This window comes from Hypanus sabinus, chromosome 4 (assembly GCF_030144855.1).
Source record: "Hypanus sabinus isolate sHypSab1 chromosome 4, sHypSab1.hap1, whole genome shotgun sequence".
NCBI classification, from domain to species: Eukaryota; Metazoa; Chordata; class Chondrichthyes; order Myliobatiformes; family Dasyatidae; genus Hypanus; species Hypanus sabinus.
The window spans coordinates 103,921,704-103,937,125 of NC_082709.1; the positions used below are offsets into that span (position 1 = coordinate 103,921,704).

The window sequence follows — 15,422 nt, forward strand, 5'->3', positions numbered from 1 at the left end:
TAACAGAGATATTTATATCATCCTTAGCACCAGGTGAGTATCACAGAACTAAAGAATGGCTAATGTTCCGCTGTTTAAAAAAGGCTCTAAAATAAACCAGGAAATTACAGGCTGCTGAGCTTGACATCAGTAGTGGGAACGTTACTGGAAGGTATTCTAAGGGATCGGATATATAAGTATTTGGATAAACAGGGACTGATCAACTAACTGATCAGGGGTAGTCAGCATGGCTGTATATGTGGTACTGCGTGTCTAACCAATCTTATGGAGTTTTTCGAGGAAGTTACCAGGAAAGTTGATGAAGGCAAGGCAGTGAATGTTGTCTACGTGGACTTTAGCAAGGCACTTAACAAAGTTCTGCATGGCAGGTTGATCAAGAAGGTTCAGTCAGAGAGTGGTAGGAGATGGTTGCCTCTCCTACTGGAGGCATGTGACTAGTGGAATGCTGCAGGGATCGGCATTGGGTCCTGTAGTTGTTTCTCATCTATACCAATCATCTGGATGATAATGTAGTTAAATGGACCAACAAATTTACAGATGACATCAGGATTGGGCGTGTAGTGGACAGTGAGGAAGACTATCAGAGCTTGCAGCAGGATCTGGATCAGCTACAAAAATGGCAGATACAATTTAATGCCAACAACTATGAGGTGTTGCACTTCGGTAAGGCCAACCAGGGCAGGTCTTACACATCGAGGAGTGCTGCAGAACAAAGGGATTTAGGAATACAGGTCCATAATTCATTTAGCATCACAGTTAGATAGGATTGTAAAGAAAGCTTTTGCCACATTGGCCTTCATAAATCAAAGTACCGAGTATGGGAGATGGGATGTTATGTTGAAGTTGTGTAAGATGTCAGTAAGGCTCTATTTGGAGCATTGTGTACAGTTCTGGTCACCTACAGTACCTACAGGAAAGATGTAAATAAGGTTGGAAGAGTTCCACAAAAATTTATAAGGATATTGTTGGGACTGGAAGACCTGAGTTATAAGAAAAGGTTGAATAGGTTCGGACTTTATTCCTTGGAACTTAGAAAATTGAGGAGAGATTTGATAGAGGTATATAAAATTATAAGGGGTATAGATAGGGTAAATACAAGCAGTATTTTTCCACTGAAGTTGGTTGGGGCTTCAACTAAAGGTCATGGGTAAAGGGTGAAAGGTGAAAAGTTTAAGGGAAAACCTCTTTCAGAGGGTCATGAGAGTGTGGAACAAGCTGCCAACCAAGCGGTACAAGTGGGCTCGATTGCAACGGTTAAGAGAAATTTGGATAGGCGCACTGATAGTAGGGGTATGGGTGGCTATGGTTCCAGTGCAGGCCAATGGGACTAGGCAGTTTAAATAGTTCAGCATGAACTAGATGGGCCAAAGGGCCTGTTTCTGTGCTCTACTTTTCTATGACTCTGTGTATGCATTCTTAAAGCCGTTACTACTGTGAATATTTATACAGACTTTCATTATGCCTTCAGAGTGAATGACTATAGACAATTATAGAAGCTCTGTGGATTTCAATAAAACATAGCAGGTTGATTGCTAATCTTCTCTGTGTTATTCAATTACCTTCTGCTATTACAGTTTTATTAAGTGTATGACTCACACGAATGGAATTGATGAAATACATAAAGTTAATAAATGGGTTGATTCTGCTGCCAGGGCAGCAGCAGAGGATAATTTTGGACATGTGGTACCCCATTACCTTTAGGCTGCCAATTTTTTTCAAATTCTATTGATGAACTTATACAATTTCAGTGTGACGCACCTGAAGCCAGAAAGATTTCATGGACTAAAGCACACTGTATATGAGATTCTCAGGGTTTCTGTCAGCTCCACGATGGTCATCCTCTGGCACTTTCTGCTCTCCTCCCTGGCAAGCACACATGGCAAGAGGAAAGTGATGGGCATGATTGAAAATGAGTGGTATATGCCAGGGTTTCCAGTCTGGTGAGAAAAGTAGCAGCTAACAGCATGATTTCCCAGAGATATAATCCTGGAAAAACACTGCCGGTATCGGCCACTGTTGGGCTCTCTAAATGGATTTTATACAATTACCCAGATGTATCGGTTAGAATTATGAACTCTTCATTGTATGTTTGTTTTCTCAGTGGGTAAAAGCATATCTAGTTTAAAGAAATTATGCTGTAACTGTTCCTATTCTTTTATTATGAGAATTTACTCCTAGGTTGATCTTGAGTGATCATGGCCCACACTTCACAGGCAAGGTGATACAAGAATTAATGAAAGCCTTGCAGAGCAAGCACCATTTCACCTATTCTTACCATTCTGGGGCAGTTGAAAGACAAAATAGGGCCCTGAAACGCAAGCTGGCTAAATTGTGTGAGGAAACTGGGCTAAAGTGGCCAGAGGCTCTTCCACTGGTTCTCATTACTATGCACTGCCCCCCAAAGTGCATAACAGGGCTTTCTCCATATGATATAATATTGGGATGTTCCATGCACATGCCAGATCCCCCCCCTCCTTTTCAGTATGACAAAAGGACATCCATACTCAGAGTGAAAACACGTTACAGCATTGAGTGGCATTAATGTGAAATATTACAGGGTTTTCATCACCTGATATCAGAAGCCCAAAAAGTTGTGACTACTGCAGAACGCCACATATACCAGCAAGCCTACTGACAAGAGAACTGCCTGGAGCCCCACTGGGAAGGTCCATTCCAAGTGTTGCTGACCACAATAAGGTCCAAGGAAAGCCCACATGGAAACACGCCTTGCACATCGTGCCAGCAGCGCCACTGGTCCAAGGAACAGGTAGCCAAAGGAACCTTGATGATATTGACTGAACTCCAGATCTTTGTAATTTATTATCTTATATAATCATTATGCATTATAAGTTTTGGGTAATCTGGGAATCTGCTTCTGCCTAAATGAAGAGGTACTGTACCTCATGACACTAATACTCCTAACACTTTTCTTCACCTTAGTTATGAAAATGTGTTGCATACTAACTGGTCAGGTGTTTGGGTGTGCTCTAGAGGACCTATCCATTTGGAAGGTGGTTTGCCAATGCAGCCTATACCTCTAAATCACAGTGAGCTTCATTTTGTGTTTTACTTTACTAACAAAACCAGAACTATACAGGGAGCATGGTTCCGCATTTTGCATTGGAATGACTCTCGTCAATGTTACTGTTTTGAGGGAAAGTATCAACCACCTACAAAGGAATGCATAGCCCCTCCTGATCTAAAGTTGCTCACGGGAAAAGGGGTGAAGTATGTTACTGTAATCATCAAGCATACGGTAACAGTACGTGCAGTGCCTGTACCACTGGTGACCCTCTGAATCCTGTTAATGGTACTTATTGGGTAATTGGTTGCCAGGCCTATCAATGGCTGCTAAGAGTACTTCTTATAAAATAGGATCTATGGACTTAACTAAAGCCAGTGAGATTTTGTTGCTACCTGGCCTATGTAGTGCCATATATGTACCACCGGCCCACACTCTCTCCATATCCTACTGTACAGAGCCACCATCAAAGCAGGATTACAGAAATGGAGCATCTCTGGATAACAGCATCCCCATTCTGGGGACCTGCTGGACTTACTAGTGACTGCATCAATGGGGGATATGGCTAATGATATGGCCTTGGTGCTAAGTGATGCAAGTGAAGTCACCAAGGACATCACCACCAAAATACTGGAAATCCACACGGTGGCCCTTCAAAATCGACTAGCATTAAACTTTTTGTTGGCTGGAAAAGGTGGTACTTGCTCCATCATTGGACAGGAGTGTCGCACATCCATCCCTGTTATGTCCAAGAATATCACCAATTTTACTGTGCATATCCAAATAGAAGCTGATACAGTTAGGGCAATTGGAAAGGAGATGCACAGGACTCTAACCTTATGTTAGGGACCCTTTAGCTGGCTTCACTGCTTACTAGGGGGCTGGTACAACTCTACTGTACAATGACAATGGGAGTGTACTTTTGCTAATTGTCATATTCTTTTTAATCTCTTGTTTGAGATTACGATGTGGAGTAATGATCATCACAATACAACAGCTAATTGCGCCTGATGAAATTGTCAAAGACTCTGTGCTATTGAAATTCAATGCTCCCTTCTGTAGGACAAAAGGGGGGCAGGGGGGAAACAGTATGAAAGTTGTGCTTTCCAGTACGCAACGTTAGCCAGTGGCAATGTGTGATCAACCTAGGCAAGTGGGGCCTCTGAAGCGAGACCTTTTCTAGAAAGGTCTTTGACAAATACAGCTTCCCTTTGCACAGTAAGGGGTGCCAGAGACAGGTGAGATAAGAATGTAATGAAAGGATATGAAACACACCCAATAACTAAGGGGCAAATGCTCTACTAATTTCAAAGTATCATCAGTTGTCAGTTTATAGTTTCTATTGACTTTTAATACCTCTATTGTGAATGGTGATTGATCTTGCAAGTAAGGAATTCAAACATACACAATTTAATAAATGGTCAATATTCATAACCAATAAGTCAATTCTGTATAAAAACAGCATTTTCTACCTTGGCTTCACAACAGTTTGATGACAGGGGCCATACTGTTCTCCTTGTGCACAAGTAATGTAAAGGTGTGTATGTGTTCTGAGTCCAGTTAATCTATGATGATACATCCACAAGATGGTGGAATGGACAGACGTAGTAAATGATACACAATGGAAAAAGAGTGGTGATCCAATGAGTGGTGGTATAAATTCAATGTCAAATTGAAATGTGTGTCAGAAATAGAGTCCTGGGGTTTTCTACATTTGCAGTTCTTTTGACCATGACAAGACAGCTAGTCGATAACCTGTTTATAAAAGAAAAGGCAACTGGGATATTTGTCTTTATTAATAGAGTCATAGAGTGCAAACCCTTATAAACTTATGTAACATGCTGTAAGGTTTCACTGCCAAGGCTAATATAATGGCTTCTATGTAATGTTCCACTGCTAAGGTAGCAGCAATGCCTGGGTAATAACTAGAGATAATGAGGCATGTTAGCCAATGAGGGGATGTTGTTCCTTCTTGTGTGTCTGGGAGCCTGGATTTCATGGTTTTTCATCAGGGAGCAATGGAGAGAGAGGACATGAATGGAGAGAGTCGGTAGACCACCGGGCAGAGTGGACTAAGGAGAGAGGGTCTGAGGGCCAGCTACGCTTGGAGGTCAACGGGAACAAAAGAACAACCAGTGAGCTCCAATGTTGCACAATAGACTGTCTCATGAGAATGGGCCCTTTTCTTTTTTTTGTTTCTTTACTAACCATATAGTCAAGTTAAGAATTATAAAGCTCAATCACTTAATCACATATTGTATACTGTTTGATACTTTTCAGTGCAGGTTTGTAACACAGCATCCACACAAACGTGATTTCTCAGTTTGGTGGGGCCTGAGGCTGTTTTGCCCTAGATGACCATGGACTGACCAAACCTGAAGACCTGACAGTTACACTTACATCCTGTCTAATACTTCAAGATGTAAATTACTTGGAGAAATTGGTCTGGCCAGAGTACAGACAGACAGACAGACTTTATTGATCCCGAGGGAAATTGGGTTTCGTTACAGTCGCACCAACCAAGAATAGTGTAGAAATATAGCAATATAAAACCACAAATAATTAAATAATAATAAGTAAATAATGCCAAGTGGAAATTAGTCCAGGACCAGCCTATTGGCTCAGGGTGTCTGACACTCCGAGGGAGGAGTTGTAAAGTTTGATGGCCACAGGCAGGAATGACTTCCTATGACGCTCAGTGTTGCATCTCGGTGGAATGAGTCTCTGGCTGAACGTACTCCTGTGCATAACCAGTACTTTATGGAGTGGATGGGAGACGTTGTCCAAGATGGCTTGCAACTTGGACAGCATCCTCTTTTCAGACACCACCGTCAGAGAGTCCAATTCCACCCCCACAACATCACTGGTCTTACGAATGAGTTTGTTGATTCTGTTGGTGTCTGCTACCCTCAGCCTGCTGCCCCAGCACACAACAGCAAACATGATAGCACTGGCCACCACAGACTCGTAGAACATCCTCAGCATTGTCCGGCAGATGTTAAAGGACCTCAGTCTCCACAGGAAATAGAGACGGCTCTGACCCTTCTTGTAGACAGCCTCAGTGTTCTTTGACCAGTCCAGTTTATTGTCAATTCGTATCCCCAGGTATCTGTAATCCTCCACCATGTCCACACTGACCCCTCACTGACTTGAGATTTCTCTCCTCACATTAGTGAATACTGATGAAAGCCAAGCAGATACGGAAAATGTTATCAAGTTTTGACTGAATAAATGGGGATACACCATTTGCAATGGACCAGGATCAGGTCTCAGACAAGGGAGTTAGGATCACTGAAATTGAAGGGCGCAAGTGAGTTGTGGTCTAAAATGCATTGCTTGGAATGGTACTACAATCAGATTCAATGATCAATTACGGTATTTCATTAACCTCCTTTGAAAGGGAAATGCATGGAAATGGAAAAAGCTGCATGCAATGGGAAGGAAGCCAGAGAGAAATTTAGTGGATCTTTCTTTCAAGGAGTACACAGGCATAATAGGCTCAGTTGCCTCATCCTATGAGCTAAAAGTATAAATCTTTTAAAGCCTTAGTAATCACCTCAATACAGAATTGCTGAACTTGTTTATGCTCTCCTTATTACAAGATGTATACACAATTGAAAGATACAAAACATAAAAAGCCTCTGCCAAATGGGAACTTTTTGAAAACAGGCAAAATTACAGCAGTTCAAAACACAGCAGCATGAAAGGAGAAATGGGTGGAGTCACTTAAGGTTTTAAAATGCAATCAAATGATTTAAGCGTTAATTTTGGATATACTGGACTACTGCATCAGAGAGCTTCAATTTAAAAAAGGTTTAAAATTAAAACATGAGAGGAAAAAATGAGAAAAATTAATACAACTGAATGTGAAGTAGGAAAATTAAGTCTTCAGCAGCCATTTATCTATCACAACACAAAGATACCAAAGGGCAACAATAATATATCACATATGTTTTGGATATTTAGATAGATTGTTAAAGAGAATGTTTTAAATCTGAAATTCCTATCAGTGCATTCTAAATGAGTTCACTTACCTGTAGATGTTTTACAATATTGACAACTTCCCTTGTTGAATATGGATAGGTTATGATTCCTTGATCAGCCATATTTCTCAACTCGCCGAAGGCCGACACAAGCTTTTTAAGAACTTGCTCTGGGACATCAGGGCCGTATTGTCGAAGCATAGCAAGCTCAGACTGGGGTTTAGGATTATCAACTGCACTGCAGCTAAAAATATCACCTGTCCAAAAAAGAAATAAAAGATACAGGGATCGGTACTGTGGCCTCAGTTTTTTCACAGTTTATATAAATAGCTTGAGTGAAGATGTCAGAAGTATATTTTTAAAATTTGTTGTTGACACAAAGATTCATGGAGAGAACATTAGGGGATTACAAATGGATGCACAAAGTTAAGTGAGTGGGTAAAGATCTGGTAAATGTGTGAAATTGTCCAATTTGGCAAGAAAAATAAAGGTAAATATATTATTTGAAAAGTAAGAGATTACAGAGCTGTGAGATGTAAAGTATCCTGGGTATGCTAGTGCACAATTCACAGAAGGTTAATATGCAGACTTTGCTAAGTTAACAGAATGTGATCATTTATTGGTATGTGAATGGAATACAGAACATATAGGGTACTGATGAGAAAATGTGGAGCACTATGGTGTTAGCTCGGAGTCCACACCCTTACATTCTTACAAAGTTGCTGCGTAATTTGATAAGGTGGTTAAGAAGGGATATAGTTTATTGGCTTTCATTTGTCAGGGGACTGAGTTCAAAAACCGTGAGGTAACGTTGTATGTCGCTCTTAAAGCTTTAGTTAGGCCACACTTGGAGTATTACGTTCAGTTGCAGCCTTCATTATAGGAAAGAGGTAGAAGCTTTAGAGAGGGTGGAGAGATTTACCAAGATACTGCCTGGATCAAAGTGTACATCTTATGAGGTAGTTTTTTTTTACACAGTGTGGTAGGTACATGGAACTGCCAGGAGTGATGGGAGAGGCAGATACATTAGGGACATTTAGAAAGCTCTTAAGTAGGCACACAGATGAAAGAAAAATGCTGGGCAATAGGGAGGGGACTGATTAGGTTGATCTTAAAGAAGGTTAAAAAGTTGGCACATTATGGGCTGAGTGGCCTGTACTGTATTGTACAGTACTTTACTGTTCTGTGTATGGTTGGCAAAAAAGTGTTTTCCCACTGTGTCTTGGCACACGTGACAATAATAAACCAATTACCAAATGTATCTCATTGACAGCTTAGTTCATGAAGTGACTAAGGGGCCCCAAATTAGCTAAGAAAGGAGAGAGTAACTACTCATAGCTTTACAAGTAGGTTTTAGAACCACTAATCTATCTGGAATGCATTCATGAATTAGTGGGGAATGACTACAAAGTTTTTGTATAAAACAGAAATATCATAAAACAGTGAGGATTTTAACAAACTTCAAGAGTACATGGACAACCATGGAAAGCAGGCAGAAAGCAAATTACATTTGTTATGAGGAAGTGTAACAGTGAAAAGTGATACGATTTAAATGGGTTACAGGAACATTGGAGTTGAGAGACATATAAATCTTTCATATGGGTCCCCCCCCCCATTTACAAAGGTAGAGCATTCTTATGAAGCCTTTCTTAAGCCGAAATGGTGTAAAGCGAAGAACCATTAACTTATATGGGAAAAATTTTCTTAAAAGCTAAAATTCTCTTTGTAATGTGAAAACAATACTAATGTAGGTCTTTTGTAAAAGTGAAGCGGTGTAAAACAAACATTCGTAAAGCGGGGGACGCCTATAGTGCAAATCACGTTGGACATGCAAGATCTTTTGTTTTCTAAATGATGGTATTTTATATATGGAGATTACAAAAACAAGTGCTAAATTACAAGTTATAAATCAGCTGAAGATCAATCAAAATCTGGCCTCCACATTTTAGAAAGGATATTAAGTCCTTGGGGAGTGCAGAGGAGATTTACCAAAATGTTAACAGGAATGAAGGTTTTCAGTTACAAGTAGGGACTACAGAACTTGGAACTGACCTACTTAAAGCAAATAAACTTAAAATAAGATTTGATAGAAGGATCAAAATTATAAATGATTTTGATTAAATGGATAGGGAAATTTCATAAGTGAAATGATGGCCTAGGAAGCTGAGAAGAAATACTGTTGTGGTCTGAAATGATATGCAAAGCTATTCAATGGTAGCCTTCAAAGGAAACTTGGCAATTAGTTTAAAAAGATTGCCAATATCTCATTTCATATGTATGTTTCCATTTGTAAGGCATGATTGCTTTCATAGAAATAAAAAGCAAAAATAATCTTCTTTCCCTACACTTCCAAACCCTCATACCAACCAATCCCCTCACAAAGTAATGGCACTTTAACATGAGTAATAAAAAAGTAAAGTTGGTTTATTACTGTCACATGTACCAAGATGCAGTGCTAAGTGTTCCATCCATACAAATCATTTCAGCACATCAGTGAAGGTAAAAATGATAACAATAAAGTGCTGCAGTTAAAGTGCAGGCAGACAATAAGGTGCAAGGGCCATATCGAGGTAGGTTGTGAGATCAAGAGTCTATCTTATGTAAGGAGATCATTCAATAGTCTTCTAACAAGCTGTCCTTGAGCCTGGTGGTACTTACCTCCAGGCTTTTCTATCATCTGATGAAAGAGGGGAGAAGAGAGAATGACTGGGGTCAGTGGGGCCCTTGCTTATAATGCCTGCTTTACTGAGGCAATAAGAACCATTCGGCTCCTTGTGGTAGCTTAATATCATAAACTAGGCAAGAAAAGAAGTGTGTTAACTAGTGTGGACATTCTAATAAAACACTAATAATAATTTCCATTTGAATAAAGGGTTGAATTATAAATCTCACCTAGTGCACCGAAGAAATCATTACCCAAAAATGGAAACCCTGGTCTATTTGCCAAAACGATCATTCGGAAATCTGGATGAATTACTATCACATCTGTTCTTCCTTCAGCGCTGGCTTGATCTGAAATATTAGCACATAGTCCAACAAATTCCTTAGTAATTAAGAACTTTTGTTGCTAATACTACATTTTAAATACATATGTAAAAAAATTAGCTGAAAATATAAAGATATAAAGGTCCAAAATTTCTGATTGGTTGATATATCTCAAAGTCACTGGGAAGGATATGAGTCAGATTTTGAAGAGGTCAGCTTCCCAGCTTCAACTGCTGGACAGCATGTGCAATACATCCCACCAGGGTCTACACTACTGCAGTAAGAACTGCAAGACTTGCGAGTTCATATTGTCAGCACCACCCTGCCAGGAAAGCCTGTCTGCAAAAACCATACAAAAAGTTTATAACAAAGGAGCAGATCTTTTGGGTCAGCTGTTTATGGTCCATTTGAGCCTCTTTCCACCTTCCTTCACATAACCTAAGGAGCACAATCTACTTGTCCATTCCCTTCTTCTCAGACTCCAGTCCCTAATCACTCCCTTGGTAATGCCTTAGGATGAACTTTTAGTACTGAGAGGAATTCCTCGCCACATTGATATCCATCATCAAGACCAGCTGTTTCCACATCCACAGTATCACCTTTAGGTCACATGCTTCTGGAAAAACTCATTATATTTCTTGATGTAACTATTCTAATGTCAATCTCTGTAAAATTCAAGCCCATCCAAAACTCTGCTATAACATACCAAATCACATTCGTCTGTCACCCAAACTCTGTCAGGTCCAGGAAAATCTCAGTTTATAAACTCTTAAATTGGTTTTCAACAATTGCCTTTTTCTCTTTCTCTATGATCAGTTCCAGCCCCACAACCTGCTGCATAAGATGCTGGCAAGGTCACATCTGGAATACTCTGCACAGCTCTGGTCATTCTGCTTTTGGAAGGATGTCACTAAATTGGAGAAGGTTCAAAAAAGATTTAGGAGGAAGTTACTGCAACTAGAGGGCTTCAGTTACAGGAGAGGCCAGCTAGGTGGGGACTGTTCTCACTGAAGCATAGGAAGATGATCAATGACCTTAAAGAGATTTATCAAATCACGAGGGGCATAGATAAAATGAATAGCCAAGGTCTTTTCCAAAGGGTAGGAGAGCCCAAAACTAGAGTGCATAGGTTTAAAGTGAAAGGAGAAAGAGACTTGAGGGGCAACTTTCTCCACACAGTGTAGTATGGAATGGGCTGGCAGAGGAAGTAAGAGAGATGGGCACAATAATATCACTCAAAACTCATTTGGTCAGGTGCAGCACCTGGATAGAAGAGGTTAAGACAAAAACGGGTCAAATACAGGCAAATATGTTGCTCAATTAGGTATCTGGGTTAGCAGAGACAAATTGGATTGTATGCTCGATGACTCTAAGACTACCAAATTTTTTCAAATTTGTTCCCTGACAATTTTCCTTATTGCAATCACTTTTTCATTCAAGCCCATAATTTCTATAATTCCAAAACAATTCAATCTCTTCACCTTTCCCCCCTCTTTTGCACTTTCCCTTAAATTTAAAACACTGAACACTTTGCTATGTGTCAAAATTTAATCTAATTATGCTTCCAAAAATAATCCTGGAATGCATTACTGTATTAAAGATATTTTTCACATGCAAGTTCTTATTTACTCTTTTAGCTTTCCCTTCTACATATATTTTATTCACTTCAGCTCCTTTTTGCAGTCTTGGATGTCATGTTTTAGTGCAGGACGATCCTACACCCATGGTTCATATATGTGAACTTCTAGGCTCAGTCTTAGCTGAGTCAAACTTGTTCAATGGCGTGCTTCAGAGCATGGGATCCTGTCATTCTGCAGATGGTTTCATCAATAGGGAAGTTTGAAAATGAATTACAGTATTTAATCCTTGGTTATAATTAGATTGAAAGATAAATCAATTTAGCTTGTTATGAATTAATAAAACATATACAATTGCAAATATTTCATTAACTGGTATTTTCTTTGCCAGTTTGCATTGTCAGTCTTCAAAGAAACTGAAATATTTACCAACAACAATGCGTCTTCCGTCAGAAAGGATCATTTCGCCACTTTCCACCAATGTCTTCAGGATGCAGGTGACATTGGTTGGTGCCTTGTCAGCCTCATCAATGACCAGGATGTGCCCACGTTTAACAGCTCTTACCTGGGCATAAAGAAAACAAATAGCAAATAAGGCTTTCTTGTGAAACAAACACTAAACTCAGAATCTCCCACTGATTAATAACAAAATGGTGTATCACTAGACAGCATGCAAAACAGGTTATAATTATCCAAAAAAGTGAGTGGTCTGTCATTTTTTTTTTAGGAGAGTATGGGATACAGGATGGAAGTCTTTCAATTTCTGAAGGCAATCAACAGCATAAGCTCATAGAAGATAGTTTCACTTATCAATATGTCAAAGCAAAGAGCTGTAAATGAGTGGTGTTTGATCTTCCAAGTGGTGCTATGCTAGGCTGCCTGAAAGAGGGGAGTGGGCGTTTCAACTTTTAACTTGTAGGTTGACAGCTGGGCTTATCATTTCAATGGCCTGCAGGGAGCTGGTGTGGAAAGTGTGGAGTGCAAAACAGAGTGAAGGATTATATCATGCAGCACAGAAGATTTTATTTTGGTCTGTGTGTATCATTCCTTTTAATCAGTAATCCAATTATTACCACTCCCGACAGCGATATTTCATGCTTCACTGGGCTGCCTTAGACATCAGGATGTACACTCACTGCTATCTTACAAGGAAAAAGAGAAAAGCTCTTTCTGTCTGATCCCTGGTTATGTAGAGAATGAACATAGTTTTCTTTAAAGGAAACAAAGAAAGCTAGAACTCTCAGGAGTTCAGACACATTTGTGGCACAGCTGGCAGAACTGTTGTTTCACTGTTCCAGTGACACTGGTTCAACTCTGATCTTGCATGCTGCCTCTGTGGAATTTTGCATGGTTTCCCTGTGAATAAATGGCCTTCCTCTGGATGCTCCAGATTCCTCTCATGTTTCAAAGATGCCAGGGTTGGTGGGTCACTTCACTGCTGTATATTACTCTCAACGTGTAGGTTAGTGGTCGAACTTTGAGACTTTCCCCAGTAGATTAAAAAAAGAAAAATAAAAACACAAATACTGTTGAGAGATTGTTTCTGGGTTGCGGGGTTTTCGTTCCGTTCTTTCTGCCCAGTGCGCATGCGTGTAGTTCCCCCACACTACACAGTGTACTTCAGTGGTCCCCAACCAAACAATATGAGTCAGCTGCACCTTCCCTCATTCCCTGTCACACCCACTGTTGAACTTGAACCCACGTGAGGTCATCAGTCACCTAAACGCAGTGACACACTCGCATGGCCGGTGGAAACCTCCGATGCTACTGGCCCGGAGCGCGGCTGGCGGGAACCACCGATGCTACTGGCCCAGAGCGCGGCCAGTGGGAACCTCCGATGCCACTGGCCCAGAGCGCGGCCGGCGGGAACCTCCGATGCTACTGGCCCAGAGCGCGGCCAGCAGGAACTGCCGATGCTACTGGCCTGGAACACGGACAGATAGGCACCGCCTCTGAACCTGTTTAGCACACCGAATGACATGGTGAACCCGGTACTAAAATATTCGCAGACGACCTAATTCGGGCTCAGGGTTTCATAAGTAGCAGAGCAGCTGCCTCGCTGCGATCTGCTGAAACAAACTTTTGTCGGCCGATAGATACTACAAGGTGGGTGGGTGCAGGCCTGTCGCTCTCCTCACTCGGTCAGTCGCTCTCTCTGGACAGCAACTGCCGCCGCCCCCAGCACGGGGACCTCCGACCCTGACCTTGTCCTCTCACCCCACCCATGACCAGCTGCACCTGGCCAGGGTGTTTGGCCGGCAGAGGCTGGAGTTTGGGCCAGGAGGCTGTCCAATAAGGCAATGAAGCCCTCAAAACTGCTTCGGTACTCTGAGTCCAAGCACCCTGCACTTAAAGACGAACCCGCTGACTTTTGTCAGTGGAAAAATGTGAGCAAGCGGGACAGCAGCTAAGTGCCGAGAGCCGTGAAAACTAAATTGCTGAATCGACTGGACATAAGGAACCTGCTTCGAGTATTGCTGTATTCCCGTCGTGTTCAACACTTCTCCCCCCCCTCAGTTGGCCGGTCTGCAAGAATATTGTCAATATTAAACTGGTCTGCGGTGCAAAAAATGGTGGGTACCCCTAGTGTTTATGCATTATTTCTACTTTCGGGTTGCGGGGTTTTACTTCCTGTCTTTTCTGCCCCAGTGTGCTTGCTTGCGACTAATTGATCCGAGGTCAATCTCACCTTTAACTGAGGCTGAAGTAGGAGATCTTGGGCTTAAAAAGGTTGGTGACCACTAATGTAGGTGAAAGGAGGAAGAAGGTGGAAACTTTGGGAAAATAAAATTGGATTGAAGGTTCATGCAAACTTGATAGGTAGAGGAGTCTGTTTCTGTGTCATTGGAAGCTATGCCTTACTGAAGCATCTTCTCTATGACTCTTAAATTTGCATAATCTCTAATGGCTCTTTGGGCATTGAGTATAGGAATTGGGACATTATGTTGCAGTTGTAAAAGTCATTTGTGAAGAAGAGCCTTGAGAACTGTATACAGCTTTGGTCACCCTGTTATATGAAAGAAATGTTAAACTGCAAATAAAGCAGAGATTTATGAGGATGTTGCCAGGACTAAAGGGTCTGAGTTACATGGAGAAGTTGGCCAGGGTAGGTGTTTATTCCATGAAACATAGGAGAGAATAAAGGATGTCATTATGGAAGAGTTTAAAGTTATGAGAGGCATTGGTAAGGTGAATGGTAACAGTCTTTTACCTAGGGCAGAGGAACCTATTGGCATAAGTTTAGGATGTGAGGGGAATGATGCAGAAAGGAGCAGAGGGGTAATTTTTTTCCACTCAGAGGATGGTGAGTTTATGAAAAGAGCTGCCAGAAGAAGTGGTTCATGCAGGTACAATAGTATCATTTAAGAGGGGCAGGGCCTGGAGGGATATGGGCCAAATATAAGAAATTGGCGTCAGCTCAGTGGGCACCATGGTTGGCATGAACTCATTTGACTCAAGGGCCTGTATTCATGTGGTATTGCTCTATGATATTTCCATTTTTATTTCAGACTCAACATTTGCAGTTTTAAAAACTTTTAATGTAATTTGCTTCTTTTGTCCATTCAAATGCAGAACTGCATAAAGGTGGCTGTACAAAATGCACTTCTGGTTGCATGCAAACAGGAAGGATGGAGCTTCTTGCATTTGCTCAGACTGCTATCTGGTTTCACTGAATTTAAAGGGGCCTGAGGATTCCAGATGTTTAATGAGATACTTGTACTGATTGCCCTGGGACTTGCTGCTGACTGAAAAAGTTTCAACTGGCTTTGAGCTCAGTTAGAGCTAGCATGTCAAAAACTGTAAGTGTCTCCTGATTCTCCTCTCCATGATTAGATTCTGGGACTGAGGAAATGA

The 15,422-nt window shown here is 41.1% G+C and overlaps 1 protein-coding gene across 1 annotated transcript in view; it reads right to left on the reverse strand.

Annotated features, from left to right (window-relative positions):
- The window catches only part of vwa8 (von Willebrand factor A domain containing 8), a 476,539-nt gene that overhangs the window by 174,623 nt on the left and 286,494 nt on the right, over positions 1 to 15,422 (reverse strand). The window contains exons 23-25 of the mRNA XM_059967797.1: positions 11,997 to 12,132; positions 9,898 to 10,017; positions 7,057 to 7,262 (exon numbers count right to left, since the gene is read on the reverse strand). Of these exons, the coding sequence (XP_059823780.1) occupies positions 7,057 to 7,262; positions 9,898 to 10,017; positions 11,997 to 12,132 (462 nt within the window). The remainder of the gene's footprint in view (positions 1 to 7,056; positions 7,263 to 9,897; positions 10,018 to 11,996; positions 12,133 to 15,422) is intronic.